This window comes from Somniosus microcephalus, chromosome 13 (genome assembly GCF_052327205.1).
Source record: "Somniosus microcephalus isolate GS21.2 chromosome 13, FLI_Smic_1.0, whole genome shotgun sequence".
Lineage (NCBI taxonomy): Eukaryota > Metazoa > Chordata > Chondrichthyes > Squaliformes > Somniosidae > Somniosus > Somniosus microcephalus.
The window spans coordinates 154,087,875-154,103,815 of NC_140999.1; the positions used below are offsets into that span (position 1 = coordinate 154,087,875).

General features: G+C 53.2%; 1 protein-coding gene across 1 annotated transcript; it reads left to right on the forward strand.

Moving 5' to 3' along the window:
* Positions 1 to 12,250: 12,250 nt before the first annotated feature.
* Positions 12,251 to 13,824, forward strand: LOC147108682 (uncharacterized). Its single transcript, XM_086004290.1, has 2 exons — positions 12,251 to 13,573; positions 13,729 to 13,824. Exons 1-2 carry the CDS (start codon positions 12,251 to 12,253, stop codon positions 13,822 to 13,824), a joined length of 1,419 nt encoding a protein of 472 aa, XP_085860416.1.
* Positions 13,825 to 15,941: the final 2,117 nt, after the last annotated feature.

Here is a 15,941-nt window from a genome sequence, read left to right on the forward strand (position 1 = left end):
ATATGGTCCGTAATACTGTGATGGTTTTTTCCGTGGTGGTGGAGGACATCTTTATTACCTCCGGCCACTTGGAGTGTGCATCCACCGCGATTAGAAACATTGAGTCCATAAATGGACCAGCAAAGTCGACGTGTACCCTTTGCCAAGGAGATGAGGGCCACTCCCATGGATGCAGAGGAGCTTGTGGTGGTGCGTTTTGGACCTTCTGGCATCCTAGACAGCTCTTGGTTATTTCTTCGATGTCTCCATCAATACCTGGCCACCACACAAACGCTCTTGCTAGGTTCTTCATTTTCACTCCACCCAGATGCCCCTCGTGAAGCTCCTTTAGCACCTTATGCTGAAGTTTGGGTGGAATCACCACTCTAGATCCACACATCAAGGTTCCTCGGCACACTGACAGCTGTTCTTTTCTTTGCGAAAATGCGGGCAGCGTTGGTTCGCCATGTGCTGGCCATCCCTCCACCGTTAAATCGTAGACTCGTGAGAGAGTCAGATCATTTCTTGTTTCATTTTCGATCATCGAATTTGTTACTGGTAGACATTCCACTATGGATGAGTGGAACATCTCTACCGGGTCCCCTGTAGCCGCCTCTTCTACTACTGGCAACGGTAGGCGCGATAACCCATCAGCATTTCCATGCTGTTTGGACCTTTTGTATTCGATGTCATATTGGTGTGCCCCAAGTAACATGGACCACCTCTGTAGCCTTTGCGCTGTCATAGTGGAAACGGACTTGTTAGGGTTGAATATGGACACCAACGGCTGGTGGTCTGTCAGTAATGTGAACTTCTTGCCCTGCAGGTAATGATTGAATTTCTTTACTCCCCACACAAGGCTGAGGGCCTCCCTATCTATCTGAGCATAATTTCGCACAGCGGAGGTCAATGATCGGGACGCAAATGCGACTGGCCTTTCCGAGCCATTTGGTAACTTGTGTGAAAGTACTGCTCCAATTCCATAAGGGGAAGCATCACAAGCTAGACGAAGAGGTAACGTTGGGTTGAAATGAGCCAACACTTCCTCAGAGGTAATCAACGCCTTGCTTCTGCGAAAGGCCTTCTTACAGTCCTCGCTCCACTTCCATGGTACTTCTTTCCGCAACAGAGCATTCAGCGGATGCAGCACCGTGGATAGATTCGGCAGAAACTTGTGATAATAATTAATCAACCCCAAGAATGATCTTAACTGTGATACGTCTTCTTTCCTGACCGGCATACTTTAGCTATGTGACCAGGCTTGCCACATTTCCTACATTCCTGGTTTTTAAACCAGCATTGGTTCTGATCGTGTGTTGTCTTCCCACAACGATAACATTTCGTTGTACCCGAAGTCATTTGATCCATACTGAGTACCGCTGTCTTCTGCTGCATTTCCGCCGTGCCTCTCGCTGCGGCTTCGTGCGATGCTGCAATAAGGACAGCCTTCTCAAGTGTAAGATCGTTCTCTTCGAGCAGTCGTTCTTGTATTCCTTCCTTCGACATTCCGCACACAAACTTGTCTCTCAGTGCCTCTGACAGATTTACCCCAAACTGGCAGTATTTTGCTAGTCTACGCAGTTCAACCAGGTACTCTGCATTGCTTTCCTCTTTTAGTTGCGTTCTCACGTAAAATTTAAATCGTTCCGCTAACATCAGCGGTGCGGGGTTCAAATGATCCTTCAGGACAGCAACAATATAAGCAAAAGACTGATCCGCCGGTTTAGCTGGTGATAGAAGATGCTTCAATAACCCGTATGTCTTCGCACCCATTGAGTTTAGTAAGGTTAGAGCTTTGTCATAATTTGCTATCTTATTGACCTTACAATATATCTCGATGCGTTCTACATACGTGGCCCAATCTTCCACATCGGAATCGAAACCGTTGATGTTACTACGCTTAGGCATCTTCACCCTCTTCCTGAGAAACAACAACAAAATATTTCTTTAACATTTTTTTTCCAAAATGGCGGTTTCCCGCGCTTGTCTTCTTTCCCCGCCCACTTTCAAAATGGCGGTTTCCCGCTTCTGTCTTCTTCCCCGCCTACTGGCGGCTTCCCGCATTTCTTCCCCTGGCGGGAGGGGTAAGCTTTTCCCTCAGGCGACGACTGCTGGCTTTCGGGGTTCGCAGCCTGCGTGTCGGCTTCAGTGCGTTCCTTGTTCCCTTTTCTCGGCAGGGCAACCAGCGCTGGGTACAACCCGTTGATGGCGAACAGTTTCAGCCGCTGGGCTGGATCTCGCTCAGTCTCCCTCGCTCGGGCTCTGTCTCTCCCGCTCGCTCGGGCTCTGTCTCTCCCTCAGCGGCTTCCAATCGTGCCTCCCAGCCCTCTCGCAGTCCGGTGCTTTCCTCCCCGGCTGCGGCTGAGTTCACCGCGGTTTATTTATTTTTATATCTTCCCGCGCCTTACGATCCCGGTCGCAGCGCTTCGTGGCCTCGGTCGCTGCCCGGCCTTTTTCACTCCAATCGCGCCTCCCAGCCCTCTCGCAGTCCGATGCTTTCCTCCCCGGCTGCGGCTGAGTTCACCGCGGTTTATTTATTTTTATATCTTCCCGCGCCTTACGATCCCGGTCGCAGCGCTTCGTGGCCTCGGTCGCTGCCCGGCCTTTTTCGCCGGTCGCGGTCTAGCTGTCTCACGACGCCGTTGCGTCTCCCAGCCCGCTTGTACCGCGGCTTCCGTGCTCCACGCTGCCCCAGTCTCAGCGCCTCTGGGCCCGACTTCTGTCTGGCTCCTTTCCCCCGACCGTGGTCGAGTTCACTGCCCTTATCCTCCGTTTATTTTTTTATTTTCCCTTTACTCACAGTCACCGTGGCCGACTTGCTTCTCGTGCTGATCGGCTCACTCACCACCGTGGCAGAAGGGACAATCAGTGCCTGTTGCTGATGGAAGGCTTCGTGTCTGAATTCTTCCTTCTTCCTTGCTCTGCAGACTCGAGTTTTCTCTCAGCAGAACGACGAGGGCGGGTGCCTCTTCTCGATGCTCGTTAACTGCTTCGGAAGTATTGTTGCCGCAGGGTAAGATCGAACTCGTCGCCACTGTAAAGTCTGTGGGTATTATGTTGAATTAATACACAGACTACAAGAGTAACTTTAACAGGACTTTACTATTCGAAGGTCAGGGCGAATCTGCCCAATAAATCCTGACACAGCACTTATATACCGGTGTGGTCACCGTCGGTATTACAGTATACAGCAGCCAAGATAAAGTAGTGCCACACCTAAAATAGTTCTCTTAAAGGTGGACGGTTACATACAATAGTTCTCTTAAAGGTAGAACAGTTACATACACTACAGTGACTTCCCAACTGTCTTTCCCATCCACAACAGCTGTTCTGTGCCTAACTTCCTCTACCCATGTACATGTATGAAGATCACTAAAATGTAGTAGTCAGGTACAAAAAATAATCAAAAAGGCTAATGGAATGTTAGCCTTTATAACTAGAAGGCTAGAATATAAAGGGGAGGAAGTTTTGCTACAGCTACACAAAGCTCTAGTTAGACCACATCTGGAGTACTGTGTACAGTTCTGGACTCCGCACCTTAGAAAGTGTAGGGTTTGAAAATCCACAACCACGTTTTATTGGAGCCCTCTAAGGGCAAGGTGACCAAAATTGGATTGCCCTATACAGTTTAAAACCAACATTTTCGGCCAATGCAGTGGTCCCGAAAAGCAGGCTGGGATATCTGAATACAGGGGACTGTGGCTCAGAAGCGAGCCATAGATGTCGGCCAATCGAAACAAAGTGCATTCTCAAAGACCAATCAGGGGACTGAGTCGGGCCTGAAGCAAGGAAATCCCCGGCCAATGGGGACTCACCCCCTAATCGAGCTATGAGTACAGGCCATCATCACCTTAATCAACTCGGACTAGGGACAATAGTTTTGGGATCACTACAGTTAAGAGGTGGCCAAAAATAATCAAGTCCCAGGACTGACACAATGGGACAGCAGACTTGGAGGAGCCAATGTGCACTCAAAACAATACCCCTGCCCTCACACTTGTAAACACCAATTTAATTGGGTGCGAAGAGGCCGAAATGGAATTGGGTATAAAATACAGAACCAAGAGATTATTAGGTGACCAGAAGAAAGAGCAGGAGAGCGAGTTAAGAAGCTGAGGGAGAGACGAGCTGGGGCGAACTACCATCTAAAGAACTCCAACCACGCTGATGAGAAGATCCACCATCAGGCCCCAGACTCAATCGGCATACTGAAAGTTTACTCCGCTACCAGACGGCGCAACATCACCACAAGAAACCGCACCGTATGCCGACTCCCGTCCCAGGGACATCAACAAGAAGACACCAACGACCGAAGTGGCTGTGGAAGATGGCATTTCACTCCCGCTATTTCGGGAGCCTTTTCCATCAAGCACAAACCAACCAACAACAGCAACAACCCAACAACCGCACTCAAAATAGGCTGTGAGTATAATCCAAGGGCCTGCAACTGTCAGTCTAGTCTAGGTAGGAAAGTGGGTTGGTGGGATTGGACTTGGTAAAGTTAAAACAGTGTAAAACATTTTCGTTATGTCCGTTCTCTCCCATATTTTATTTATAATTATAGAGTGTGTGTGTTTATTACGTTTGTGGTAGAACCAAATAAAATTGGTTGTCGCCTGTTTTTTCCAAGGACTACTTGTCTCCGAGTGTCTATTTAAAGTGCATCGTTCTCCATCCAAATTCTGGAGTTAGAACCAGATAGGGGCATTAGGGCGCTTCGAACCCGCCAAACAAGGGAACAGCAGGCTAGGGAAAAAGAGAGAGGACTATAGGAGCCCTTGGGCTCAGGAGTACCCCGCAGATTAGGTATGAACTGTGCGGGTCGTCACCGTATTCTAGTCCTCCTCTATAAGCTGTTGTTCTCTATCTCCTTAGAGGGTGTTTAGTGACACCCGACCTGCAGGCTAACATAAGCTGCAAGGGTATAAAGGAGACAGAGGCCCAATACATTAACAGGCACTAAAGACCCCTGTAATTGGGCAGAGCAAAACCCCCTACACAATGGCGACCGTGGCAGGACTTCAGTGGGTGAATGAATGCACGACCTCGGAAACAGTGGTTTTTGGTAAATCTAAGATGGAGAAGAGAATCTCCGCCTATGCTATTTCGAAGGTAAACGTCACACAGGAATGGGTACAGAGCCTAAGTGGGGCGCCACGTCCCGTGGACGCGGCGGCCCAGTGGACGGCAGGATCAAAGCATAATAAGAAGATAGAAAAGGCAATTTGGCTCATATGTCTGACAAGGCAGGTCCGGGCATCGGATTGCGAGATATCCAGGCTTAGCAAGGAGCTGCGAGAGGCGCTGCTCACCTCAGAAGCTAGGGAGGCTACAGGGCAGAGGATCATGTTAGAGCTGTTTGAGGAAAGGGAAATAAGGGCCAAAGAGGAGGAAGCCTCCCGCAGCCAGCAACAGTACCTGCAGGGGCAGGTGACCGAGGCTAAGGCTGGGGAGCGCAAGGTTCAGAAGTTGAACGTGACTTATGCGCAGAAAATCGAAGAGCTGGAAGGCCAGCTGAAAGATTTGCAGGCGGCATATAGAGTTAACTGCAAGGAGGGTTTTGAGAAAACAGATCACGGGCCTTGCAGAGAACGGGCTCAGTCGCTGCTCCAATCTCTTGCCCAGGCGAAGGGCACGATCTGTTTGTTAGAGCCAAAGAGGGCGGACAACAGATCGGAGCATTGGGGAATAGTAGAGGACCCGGCTGCGAAGGACAGCCAACCGCTTCCCGAAGCACCGGTAGGTCCGGATGAGCCACGGGAGGATACAAGGGTGCAGACCAGGGAGCCCACAGGGCGGGGGACCGGACAGGGAGGTCCGGCCCAGCCCAAGGGGTATGGGTCACCCACAGAAGGAGTTGGGTCTGTAGGATCGGAATCTGAGGCAGAGGAAGAGGAGGTAGAGGAAATAGGGACCCCAGCTACGGAGTCTGCAGCGGGACCTATGTGTCCAGTAGTCCAGAAAAAGTAAGGGCTTCCACATGGGGCACAGGCCCGTGGGCCACTGGACAGTGAGTTTGTAGTCCTGCACGCAGCTCCAGCTCTGAAGGCCATGATTGCACATATCCCCACGCTCACCAGAGGGGGCGGAGATCCATCTGTACATTTCTCTAACATCGTGCAGGCGGTGGAAATGAACAATTGTGACGAGCAAGAAGCAGTAAAGATGCTGCTATTCTCAATAGAGGGGAGGGTGTACCAGGCCCTCCCAACAGCCTGTAGAACGGGGCAGGTTACCCCAGAGCGGTTACAACGGGCCATCTTAGAAGCCCTGGGGTGTAACGATGGGAACCTCCTTGACAGGCTCAACAAGACCAGCCAGTTACCTGGGGAAGCCCCGCAGGTATACGTGGACAGGCTGTGGACGGTGTACCGTGCAGCCTGTGGCAATATCCTGGATAGAAGGGCTCTTACAGCGGACCAGCGTGAAGCGTGGTTCCGGATGATTATCGCAAACAGTCTGCCCTGTATTAAGACCCGGGCAGATCTCTGGTTCAACCCCAGAGACCCTAACCTCACCGAAGAGGCGGTGGCGGAAAGGATGTCGGTTACCCAGCGTAACGGGGAAACCCCAGATGAAAAGCTGGATAAACCCACAAAGGGGCGAGTGCACGAAGTGCACTCAAACCCTAATCCAAAAAGGGAATGGTATCAGGAGGGCAAGCACCCGTCTGTTAAGAGGGGAGTGTGTTATGGGTGTGGGAAGCCCGGCCACTACTGAAGTAGTTGTAGGAGCAATCCACCCCAGGCGCAGGAAGGAAGGAACCCTCCCGCGACTGCCCAGTCCGGAGGAAAGAAAGGACAGGCAAACGAAGTTTTTGAAAACGCAGTGGTAGCACTCTGACAGCTGATGGCAGGGACGGGACGCATAGATGTAGCCGTAGGAAAGGAAATCCCCACGGCGCCACAACCACAGGAACAATGACTAGAGCCCACGCAGCCTGCTTACTTGTGCCCACTAGATTATGACTCATGGGGTAGACCGTGGGTGAAGATGAGGTAGAGGGAGCACGGGGTACCTACCTGTTGGACACAGGTGCCTCCAGCACCATCGTCCATGCGGAGGATCCGGGGGCTTCACCTCTATCCAGCGGGGTGCCCTATGAACTAGTAGGATTCACAGGGAATGAGAAGACAGGGTACTTCTCACTCCCACTTACGCTTCAGTTAGGCGCACTTACTGCGAAGTGGAAGTGTGTCCTGATGAAGTGGGAGCAGGCTGACAAGGGGATACTGGGGGCTGACTTTGTAATCGCCCACCAGATCCTGGTGGACTTGCGGAACCATTGTCTGTGGGGAACCATAGACCCGGGGACCAAGAAGGGAGTTATGATGATTGACAAGGTGCAGGATAAGGGGACTCTCGGTACAGTGAAGCCAAAGGGGGGCTACGACCTGGAGCTTCTGGCCAGTGGCACCCCAGCCGAGTACAGGGCCTATGTGCGAGCCAATCTCGTAGCATTTGTCACCCACAAGCACGACTGTGGGAGAGTCACAGGGGTGGAGGTCAGAATAGATGGGGATCCCATGTCTAGGCCCCAAAGACAATACAACTTCCCGAGAGAGGCGGAAGCCGATTTAGAGGTGGCGCTGGGTTCGCTAGTCGAGCAGGGTGTTCTGAGGCCCATAGCCACCCACGTAAACTCTCCCCTTTGGCCGGTCAGGAAACCGGACAACTCGTGGAGAGCCACGGTGGACTATCGGGTGCTCAATAAGAACATCCCGGCTTGCGCTTCCACGGTGGCGGCGGTTGCAGACCTGATCCGAGAGATCCCTGCTTCCGCCACCACATTTACGGTGCTAGACATTTCAAACGGCTTCTGGTCGATCCCTGTGAGGAGAGAAGACCAATACAAGTTTGCTTTCACGTTCAAGGAACAACAGTATACTTGGACCTGCCTCCCACAGGGATTCCACAATAGCCCTAGCATCTTCCACCAGTGCATGGCCAATTGTCTAAAGGGTTTCAGCCAGCCAGGACAGCTAGTGCAGTACATGGACGACCTGCTGCTCTTCACAGAGAGCAGGGAACAACACGGCCCACTGCTGGCTGAGCTGTTGGCTGTGCTGAAAGACGGCGGGTTTAAAATAAACCTCAAGAAGGCCCAGATAGGGTTGAGGGAAGTCAAGTTCCTGGGTTTAACCTTAAGGGCAGGAGAAAGGGGCATTGATGAGGCCCGAAGGCGGACAGTGCAGGAACTCCCGGTACCGACCAACATATCCGGAGTTCGATCCTTTCTGGGGATCACGGGCTATTGCAGGGACTTCATCGAGGATTATGCAGCCATGGCAGCCCGCCTACTCAGACTCCTCCACAAGGGGGTTGAGTGGCAATGGGACGACGGCTGTCAGGCTGCATTCCTTCAATTGAAGCAAGATTTGCAAAAAGCACCTGCACTGGGGGCAGTTGATGGGGGTGAGGATTTCTTTTTGGAGGTGGCAGCCAGCGGGGACAGCCTGAGTGCCATGCTTTTACAGGAAAGGCACGGACGGCTGAGACCGGTGGTGTACTCCTCCAGGGTCCTCACGGATGTGGAGAAGGGGTACTCGAACTGTGAGAGACATCTGTTGGCTACTCACTGGGCAGTGAAGAGGTCACAGGTCTTCACAGGAGTATCCCCTATCACACTCCGCACCCATCATACCCCGACCCAGATGCTGCTTGATGGGAGGATAAAAGATGGGACGGTCAGCAGTGCAAGGATCACTCGCTGGACCCTCCTCCTCTCCCAGATGGCGATCAGGGTCAGAGGCCTCTGTGAGCCAAAGCTCGCAGCCAACCTTACTTATGCAGGGGAACCGCACAGATGCTCAGTAGAGGGGGTGTGGGACATCGGCTTCTGATTTCGGGCAGGGATACATCCCACAGGCCGCGAGATCTACGTCGATGGGTCAAGTTCAGTGTCCGCGGGTACAAGACTCACGGGCTGCGGAGTTTGGGACCCCAAGGCAGGCATAGCCTTGGCACTTAAACTCCCCAGCACCCTGAGCGCCCAGCAGGCTGAACTCTCGGCGGTGATGTACGTGGTCACTCACCCCGAGAAATTCCCCACCCCGTACACGATTTGCTCGGACAGTATGTTCACATGCAATTCGACCCCTGGTTACCAAGCCCCTGCTAGTGAGGATAGTGGCAGCCCTAGAGAGTAGTAGGGATGTCTACATCCATAAAGTAAAAGCCCACTCTAAGACCGAGCCACGGGCAGAGGGTAACCAGCGAGCCGACTTGCTGGCCAGAGAGGGAGCACAGACCGGTCGCTTCTGGGACCCGTACGAGAAAGGCAGTGTAGTAGCTGTCAGAGGCCAGCCGAGGACACCAGGGAGTGCAGGGGTAGGATTGGCCCCGGACCTGAGAATGGTCCAGGCGCAGGATCCCATCCTCAAGGCAGCCATAACAACCATCCTCGGTGGAGGAAAAGCAGAGGGCCCGTATGATACAGTGGACGTAGCTGTGAAGGAAGGAATGCTGTTTAAGGGGGACAAGTGGGTGGTCCCAGTGCAACACCAGCGGGAGTTCCTACAACTGGCCCATGAGGGCCCAGGTGCAGGACATCCCGGGCCAGAGTCCACCTGGCAGAAGGTGGAACAGGCAGCGTGGTGGCCAGATCTCCGGACCGACGTCCACGACTTCTGTGCAGCCTGCCTGGTGTGTGCAGCCAACAACCCAGACCCCCAGAAAAGAAAGGCATCCATGGGACACATAAGGCGGGTAGAGGGACCATGGCAGTCGATCCAGGTCGACTACATAGGACCCCTACCGACCGCCCAAGGAGGATACATGTACTGCCTGGTGTTGGTAGACGTATTCTCCAAGTGGGTGGAGGCCTTCCCTTGCCGAACAGCCACCGCAATAGGGACAGCCAGGATCCTGGTCAGGGAGGTGTTTTCAAGGTGGGGACTGCCACAGTTTGTGGAGTCCGACCAGGGGAGGCACTTCACTGGCCAGGTGATGCAGGCCACCCTAAAGGTACTAGGAATTAGGGCAAAATGGCATGTTGCCCACAACCCCCAGTCCTCAGGTCTAGTGGAACGCCTGAACCGCACCATTAAAGAAAGACTCCGCAAGGAGACTGGGGACTCACCGAACAAATGGGTAGAGGTCTTGCCTCTGGTCCTCATGGGAATTCGGGCCAGTCAGTCGAAGAGCACAGGGTACTCGCCCCATGAGCTGATGACTGGACGGCCCATGAGGACCCCGGTACACGTGTTGGTGCCCGGCCTCACCGAAGGTCAGCTTCGGGAAACAGACCGGGACCGCTTTGCTGGGAATCTGCTGGAACGACTGCAGCAGATTCACGGGCAAGTGGCCACCAATATGGGGAAACAGCACCGCAGCAACAAACTGCTGCTGGAACCCCGCAAGCAGCAGGACTGGGAAGTCGGCGACCAGGTCATGGTCCGCAGCTTCGCCAGAGTGGGGGTGTTTGAACCACTGTACATGGGTCCTTATAGTATCGTTGATAAGGCCAGCCCAATGGTTTATGCAGTCCAATTACCCCGCCGGGTGAAGTGGTACCACATTAACCAATGTAAGCGGTTTGACCCCACTAGGGCAGGAAGCAAGAAGGTCCCCAAACCCAGAGAACCCCCAGAAGTGACAGGGGATGCCCCAGTGGAGGTGGCAGCTTTGGCAGAGGTCGATGTCGGCCCGAAGGCTGTGTCGCCCGGGATGGTCCTCTGCCACTGCGGAGACATCACACCACTTGACAGACAGGCAGGAAGGATAGGACAGGAAGTTCAAAGTCAAGGTCACAGGGAGGCTGGAGCTCAGTGTGAAACCAACGCGCAGCCGAAGGAAGCCCTACGGCACGCAGCAGAGAAGGGAATTGTGTTAAGCATAGTAACCGGAAAAGCAAAGGAAGGGGAGGATCAGTGGGAGGACAAAGGGATACTGCCCATGATGTGGGACTTTGTACCGCCGGTGAGGCGTAGTTCCCGGGCGGTCCGACCCAGGGTGACTTGGTCCCCCGTGTATCCTTCCCCGAATACAAGGGTTCAAAAGCAGGGGAAGCGCCGGAAGGGTAAACTCTGTACTGTGAGGGGTAAGTCCCCGTCACAATCCCCAGAACGAGCACCAGACACAGGGGGACAGTTGAAGGAGGTCCTCCTGCAAGCCCTACGAAAGGACGAAAGGGGGTATCTCGATCCCCTGGGCAAGGTCGACAGGAGGACCAGGAAAGGGGAGGCAGTTACAGAGACTGACCTGGCCACCCGGAGACGGGTGGCGTTGTACATAGCACTGTTTTTTTTTTGAAAGATAGTTGGGGTGATTTCACAGTGAGGTGAGGGTGTTTTGGTTAAGCAAGGAAAACAAAACTTGGTGCTACTCCAGTCGAGCCTGAAGAAGTCTCAGGCAAGACTGTGTTTTTCAATTTGTGTTCCAGAAGATGCTCCGGACCATTGTGATGATACTCACCTACCTGGGGACCTGCGCCGGACGCCGAGGGGACAGCGAGGAGTCCCTGGTGTACGGGTGTTCCGGGGGCAGGGCGCCAACCATAACCACGGGAGAAGGGATCATGGAGGCAGAAGACCAGGCCGCCTACTTCCACAAGGGAAGATGGCCTGGGTGGTTGGGCTCGAATTCCACCCGGTATTCGAGCCACAAGAGCTTTACTTATGGAGAGGCCTCCATCCCCTGTCCGAACATCGAGGTGGCCACTTCCCGGGTTAGGGTGACAGAGGGGAAAAGGGTGTGTTTGACGTGTAAGGGGGACGTACCTTTAGGACGCTGGTGGTGGCTCAGGAAATTGAGCACGGACATCGAGGACAGGAGCTCAGACTGGGAACGTCTGAGCAACTATACCTACTGGACCATCACGGGGTCACCAGGGGAAGTCACAGTGTGTTGGGAAAAATGGTGGGCCTACGACGAAGGGATGTACGTATGCCTATGGGGATCAGCCCAAGTATGCCCAGCGGGGCTGTCCATCGCCTTTGTCAGGTGCTGGCAGGACACAGGGTACGGGTTGGAGTGGGATAGAAGCGGGGAAGCTTGCGTCACCCCGCGCATCCGAGTGCCCATCAATGCCACCGAGCTCCTGGCTCAGGTGAGGAAACCCCTACCCACGCTCAAACACACTGACGCCCACGGATGTCCGATCACCACTAGGGGACCTGGGAATGGGTTGGTATTAGTACCGACGGGTAAGTTAGTGTACCAGGGAGTGCACTATGCAGTTGCATCTGTGGTCCTTAACCTAACAGAAGTTCGCCTACCTGCGTTCTGCCCCCGGAAAACTGAGTTGCTGTATCAGGCTCTGCTGAGGGAGATGTTCCGAAGCTTCTATGAGCTGGACTTCGGGGACATCAGTGTGGCAGACCTGTACACAAAAGAAGACATGACCGAGAGGGGCAGACAGCGCAGGGGGGTTTTGAACGATGTTTTCACTGGGTTTAATACTGGGGCCTCAGTTATGAACAGCCTGGATGATGTGCAGCTGGCCCTACAGATTAATGGGCTAAAGTCTCAGCTGCGCAGCATCCTAGGGAAGGAGAATGATGTTTTGGGCTCCACGCTTCACGAGGGGGTGGCTATGACAGTGCACCTGAAGGAGATTGTCGCCCAGCTAGAGGCTCATGCTCGGACAATAAACACCTTGATTAAGGAGGACCGGCTGGCCTCCGATCAGGTGGCACAGAATGAGGTGTGTGTGCTCTATGGGGCCTGGTTGCTGGGAGAGGGCCGCAGTAACTTGGAAGACCTTAGGCAAGGTCGGGTCCCCTCCTGGATCAGCAACCAGCACCTGGAGGCACTGCACCCCTATAGCCACACCCTCAGCCCATGCCAGCTCCGAGTGGCGTCGGAGGCCTATCCTGTCCCGGTTGACTGTGGGAAATCCAACCATACTATTATGGGTGTGGTTGTGCGAATGCCAGTGATGGGGTCATCCGCCAAACCAGCACCCCTGTATCGTGTGGAGAATGTCGGGGTCATTCGTGGGGGGGTACATGTCCGTTTCACAACGGTCCCACCCTATGTCATTGTGTGGGAGCACACAGTGACGGGTACTGACCTGTCTGGTTGCCGTAGCCGGGGAGCACAGGTGATACTGAGTCCCCAGCACTTGAACGCCTTCAGGAGGTCACAATGCGGGTTTAGCACTGCTGGGGCAGAACCTATAAATTGCTCGATGGAGGTAATGGCACCTGGCCATGTACCTCCACAGATAGCATATGTGGGTGGTGGGACATATTGTGTCGCCACGACTGCTCGCCGGTATAGGCACGGCCCGAGTGAGTGGTATGATATACCGGACAGCAGCTTTTGCTTTAAACCTAGGGCAGAAGTTCAAGTGGCCCAGGAAAGGATCATTCCAATCCCGGAACCCTCCACAATTCACCTCACGGTACAGTACAATGTAAGTGATTTGCAGGACTATGTTGCCCGGTTTGGGTACTCTATACCACTCTTACCTGAGAAACTCACTGCCTTATTGAAGGCAGTGGACCTCAGTCAAAAACATTACTTCACCCTTGAACAGAAAAACAAAGACATAGCTCTTGGGATCGCAGACATACAGTCACCAGCATGGTGGGAATGGGGAACGAGGGTAGATATCCCTGTCGGGCTTCGCATGGCCTCCCACACGCTGGTAATTGTACAACTGGTCATTGTAGTGTATCTCATTATAAACACCTGCAAAGCCAGAAGAGCCCTCAAAGCACACCGGTATCTGAAATTATTCAACAAGCAGCAACAGAAGGACAGCCCAGTATAACCATGAGAAGAATGCCCTTTTGTTTCCAGGTATTCTTTCCTCGTCGGAAACAAAGGACCATTCTGATGCATTGTATCGCAGCACTACTCGCACCCGGAAGCTGGCTAATACCATACACTACATAAGCGGTCAAAACTTATATACGGCAAAGTTGTACGACCTTACACCATCACGGATGGATAGGGTGAAAGCTGTACAACTTTGCAGGAAAGGACGCAAGGAACACACGCGGCATGGGGTATTTGTTATGCTCTATGGAATGGAAAAATGTAGTACCTTGTTTTGATGTATACCTGAAAGGGGATATGATTATTGTACCTTTTTCTTTAAGGAAAATGATATTGTTTTGTACACACTGGCCTAGAAATTGGGTTGGGGCGCCAAAGTGGCGCAAAAGTCGCCGGAGCGCAGGATTTAGCGCAGCGATCAGAGTGATACCGATCGCCAGATATTCCGTTTCATTGCCCCTCGAGGGACACGGGGCGAGGCTCGAGGCGCTCCGCGTCCCTCTTAGGGCGCTGAAACTGAATATCGCAGCGCAACGTGCCGCAGCGTGTGGCACGCTGCGGTACTGCAGGCCATCCTCCCACTGTTAAGGGGGAGGTGCCTGCAACAGCGCGAGCCCCGATCGCGAGTGCCGGCAAATGAGCCCGGCACCAAGGAGAAGTGCCGGGCTCTCGGGAAACAGCCGGCAATGCCGCGGGGGGGGGTGGTTAGGAGGCCGGGGATGGAGGTGCTGGCAGGCGGCCGCCGGAAAAGCGGCCGCACTGCACCTCCACCTAAACTTGTGCCGCTGCCGGCACAGTAAGGCCCCGTGAACCGGGCGCGGGTAGCGAGCGGCGCAACTGCGGCGTTCGCTACCAAATATCACGAACGGCGCACGAATGGGGCGCTGCGCACACCGATGACGTCATCGGTGGCGGCGCAGCGCAAATGCCTAACGCCACCATTAGCGCCCCTACTGAATATCGCCGGAGACGCAGCCAGTGGCGCTACAGCCACTGACTGCCTCTTTAGGCGCTAACAGGTGGCGCTACTCACCCAATTTCTCCCCCACTAACTTTGTAAGGGTTATTAGTTAGAGTAAACAACGGGGATGACTGACACTTGGTAGGCCTTTGGATTTTCTTACATGTCAATTGACACATCCCAGCTATATCCGGTTGTGTCAAGATGGGGGACTGTAGGGTTTGAAAATCCACAACCACATTTTATTGGAGCCCTCTAAGGGCAAGGTGACCAAAATTGGATTGCCCTATACAGTTTAAAACCAACATTTTCGGCCAATGCAGTGGTCCCGAAAAGCAGGCTGGGATATCTGAATACAGGGGACTGTGGCTCAGAAGCGAGCCATAGATGTCGGCCAATCGAAACAAAGTGCATTCTCAAAGGCCAATCAGGGGACTGAGTCGGGCCTGAAGCAAGGAAATCCCCGGCCAATGGGGACTACCCGGCCCAGGTTTGAATATGTGACTCACCCCTAATCGAGCTATGAGTACAGGCCATCATCACCTTAATCAACTCGGACTAGGGACAATAGTTTTGGGATCGCTACAGTTAAGAGGTGGCCCAAAATAATCAAGTCCCAGGACTGACACAATGGGACAGCAGACTTGGAGGAGCCAATGTGCACTCAAAACAATACCCCTGCCCTCACACTTGTAAACACCAATTTAATTGGGTGCGAAGAGGCCGAAATGGAATTGGGTATGAAATACAGAACCAAGAGATTATTAGGTGACCAGAAGAAAGAGCAGGAGAGCGAGTTAAGAAGCTGAGGGAGAGACGAGCTGGGGCGAACTACCATCTAAAGAACTCCAACCACGCTGATGAGAAGATCCACCATCAGGCCCCAGACTCAATCGGCATACTGAAAGTTTACTCCGCTACCAGACGGCGCAACATCACCGCAAGAAACCGCACCGTATGCCGACTCCCGTCCCAGGGACATCAACAAGAAGACACCAACGACCGAAGTGGCTGTGGAAGACAGCATTTCACTCCCGCTATTTCGGGAGCCTTTTCCATCAAGCACAAACCAACCAACAACAGCAACAACCCAACAACCGCACTCAAAATAGGCTGTGAGTATAATCCAAGGGCCTGCAACTGTCAGTCTAGTCTAGGTAGGAAAGTGGGTTGGTGGGATTGGACTTGGTAAAGTTAAAACAGTGTAAAACATTTTCGTTATGTCCGTTCTCTCCCATATTTTATTTATAGTTATAGAGTGTGTGTGTTTATT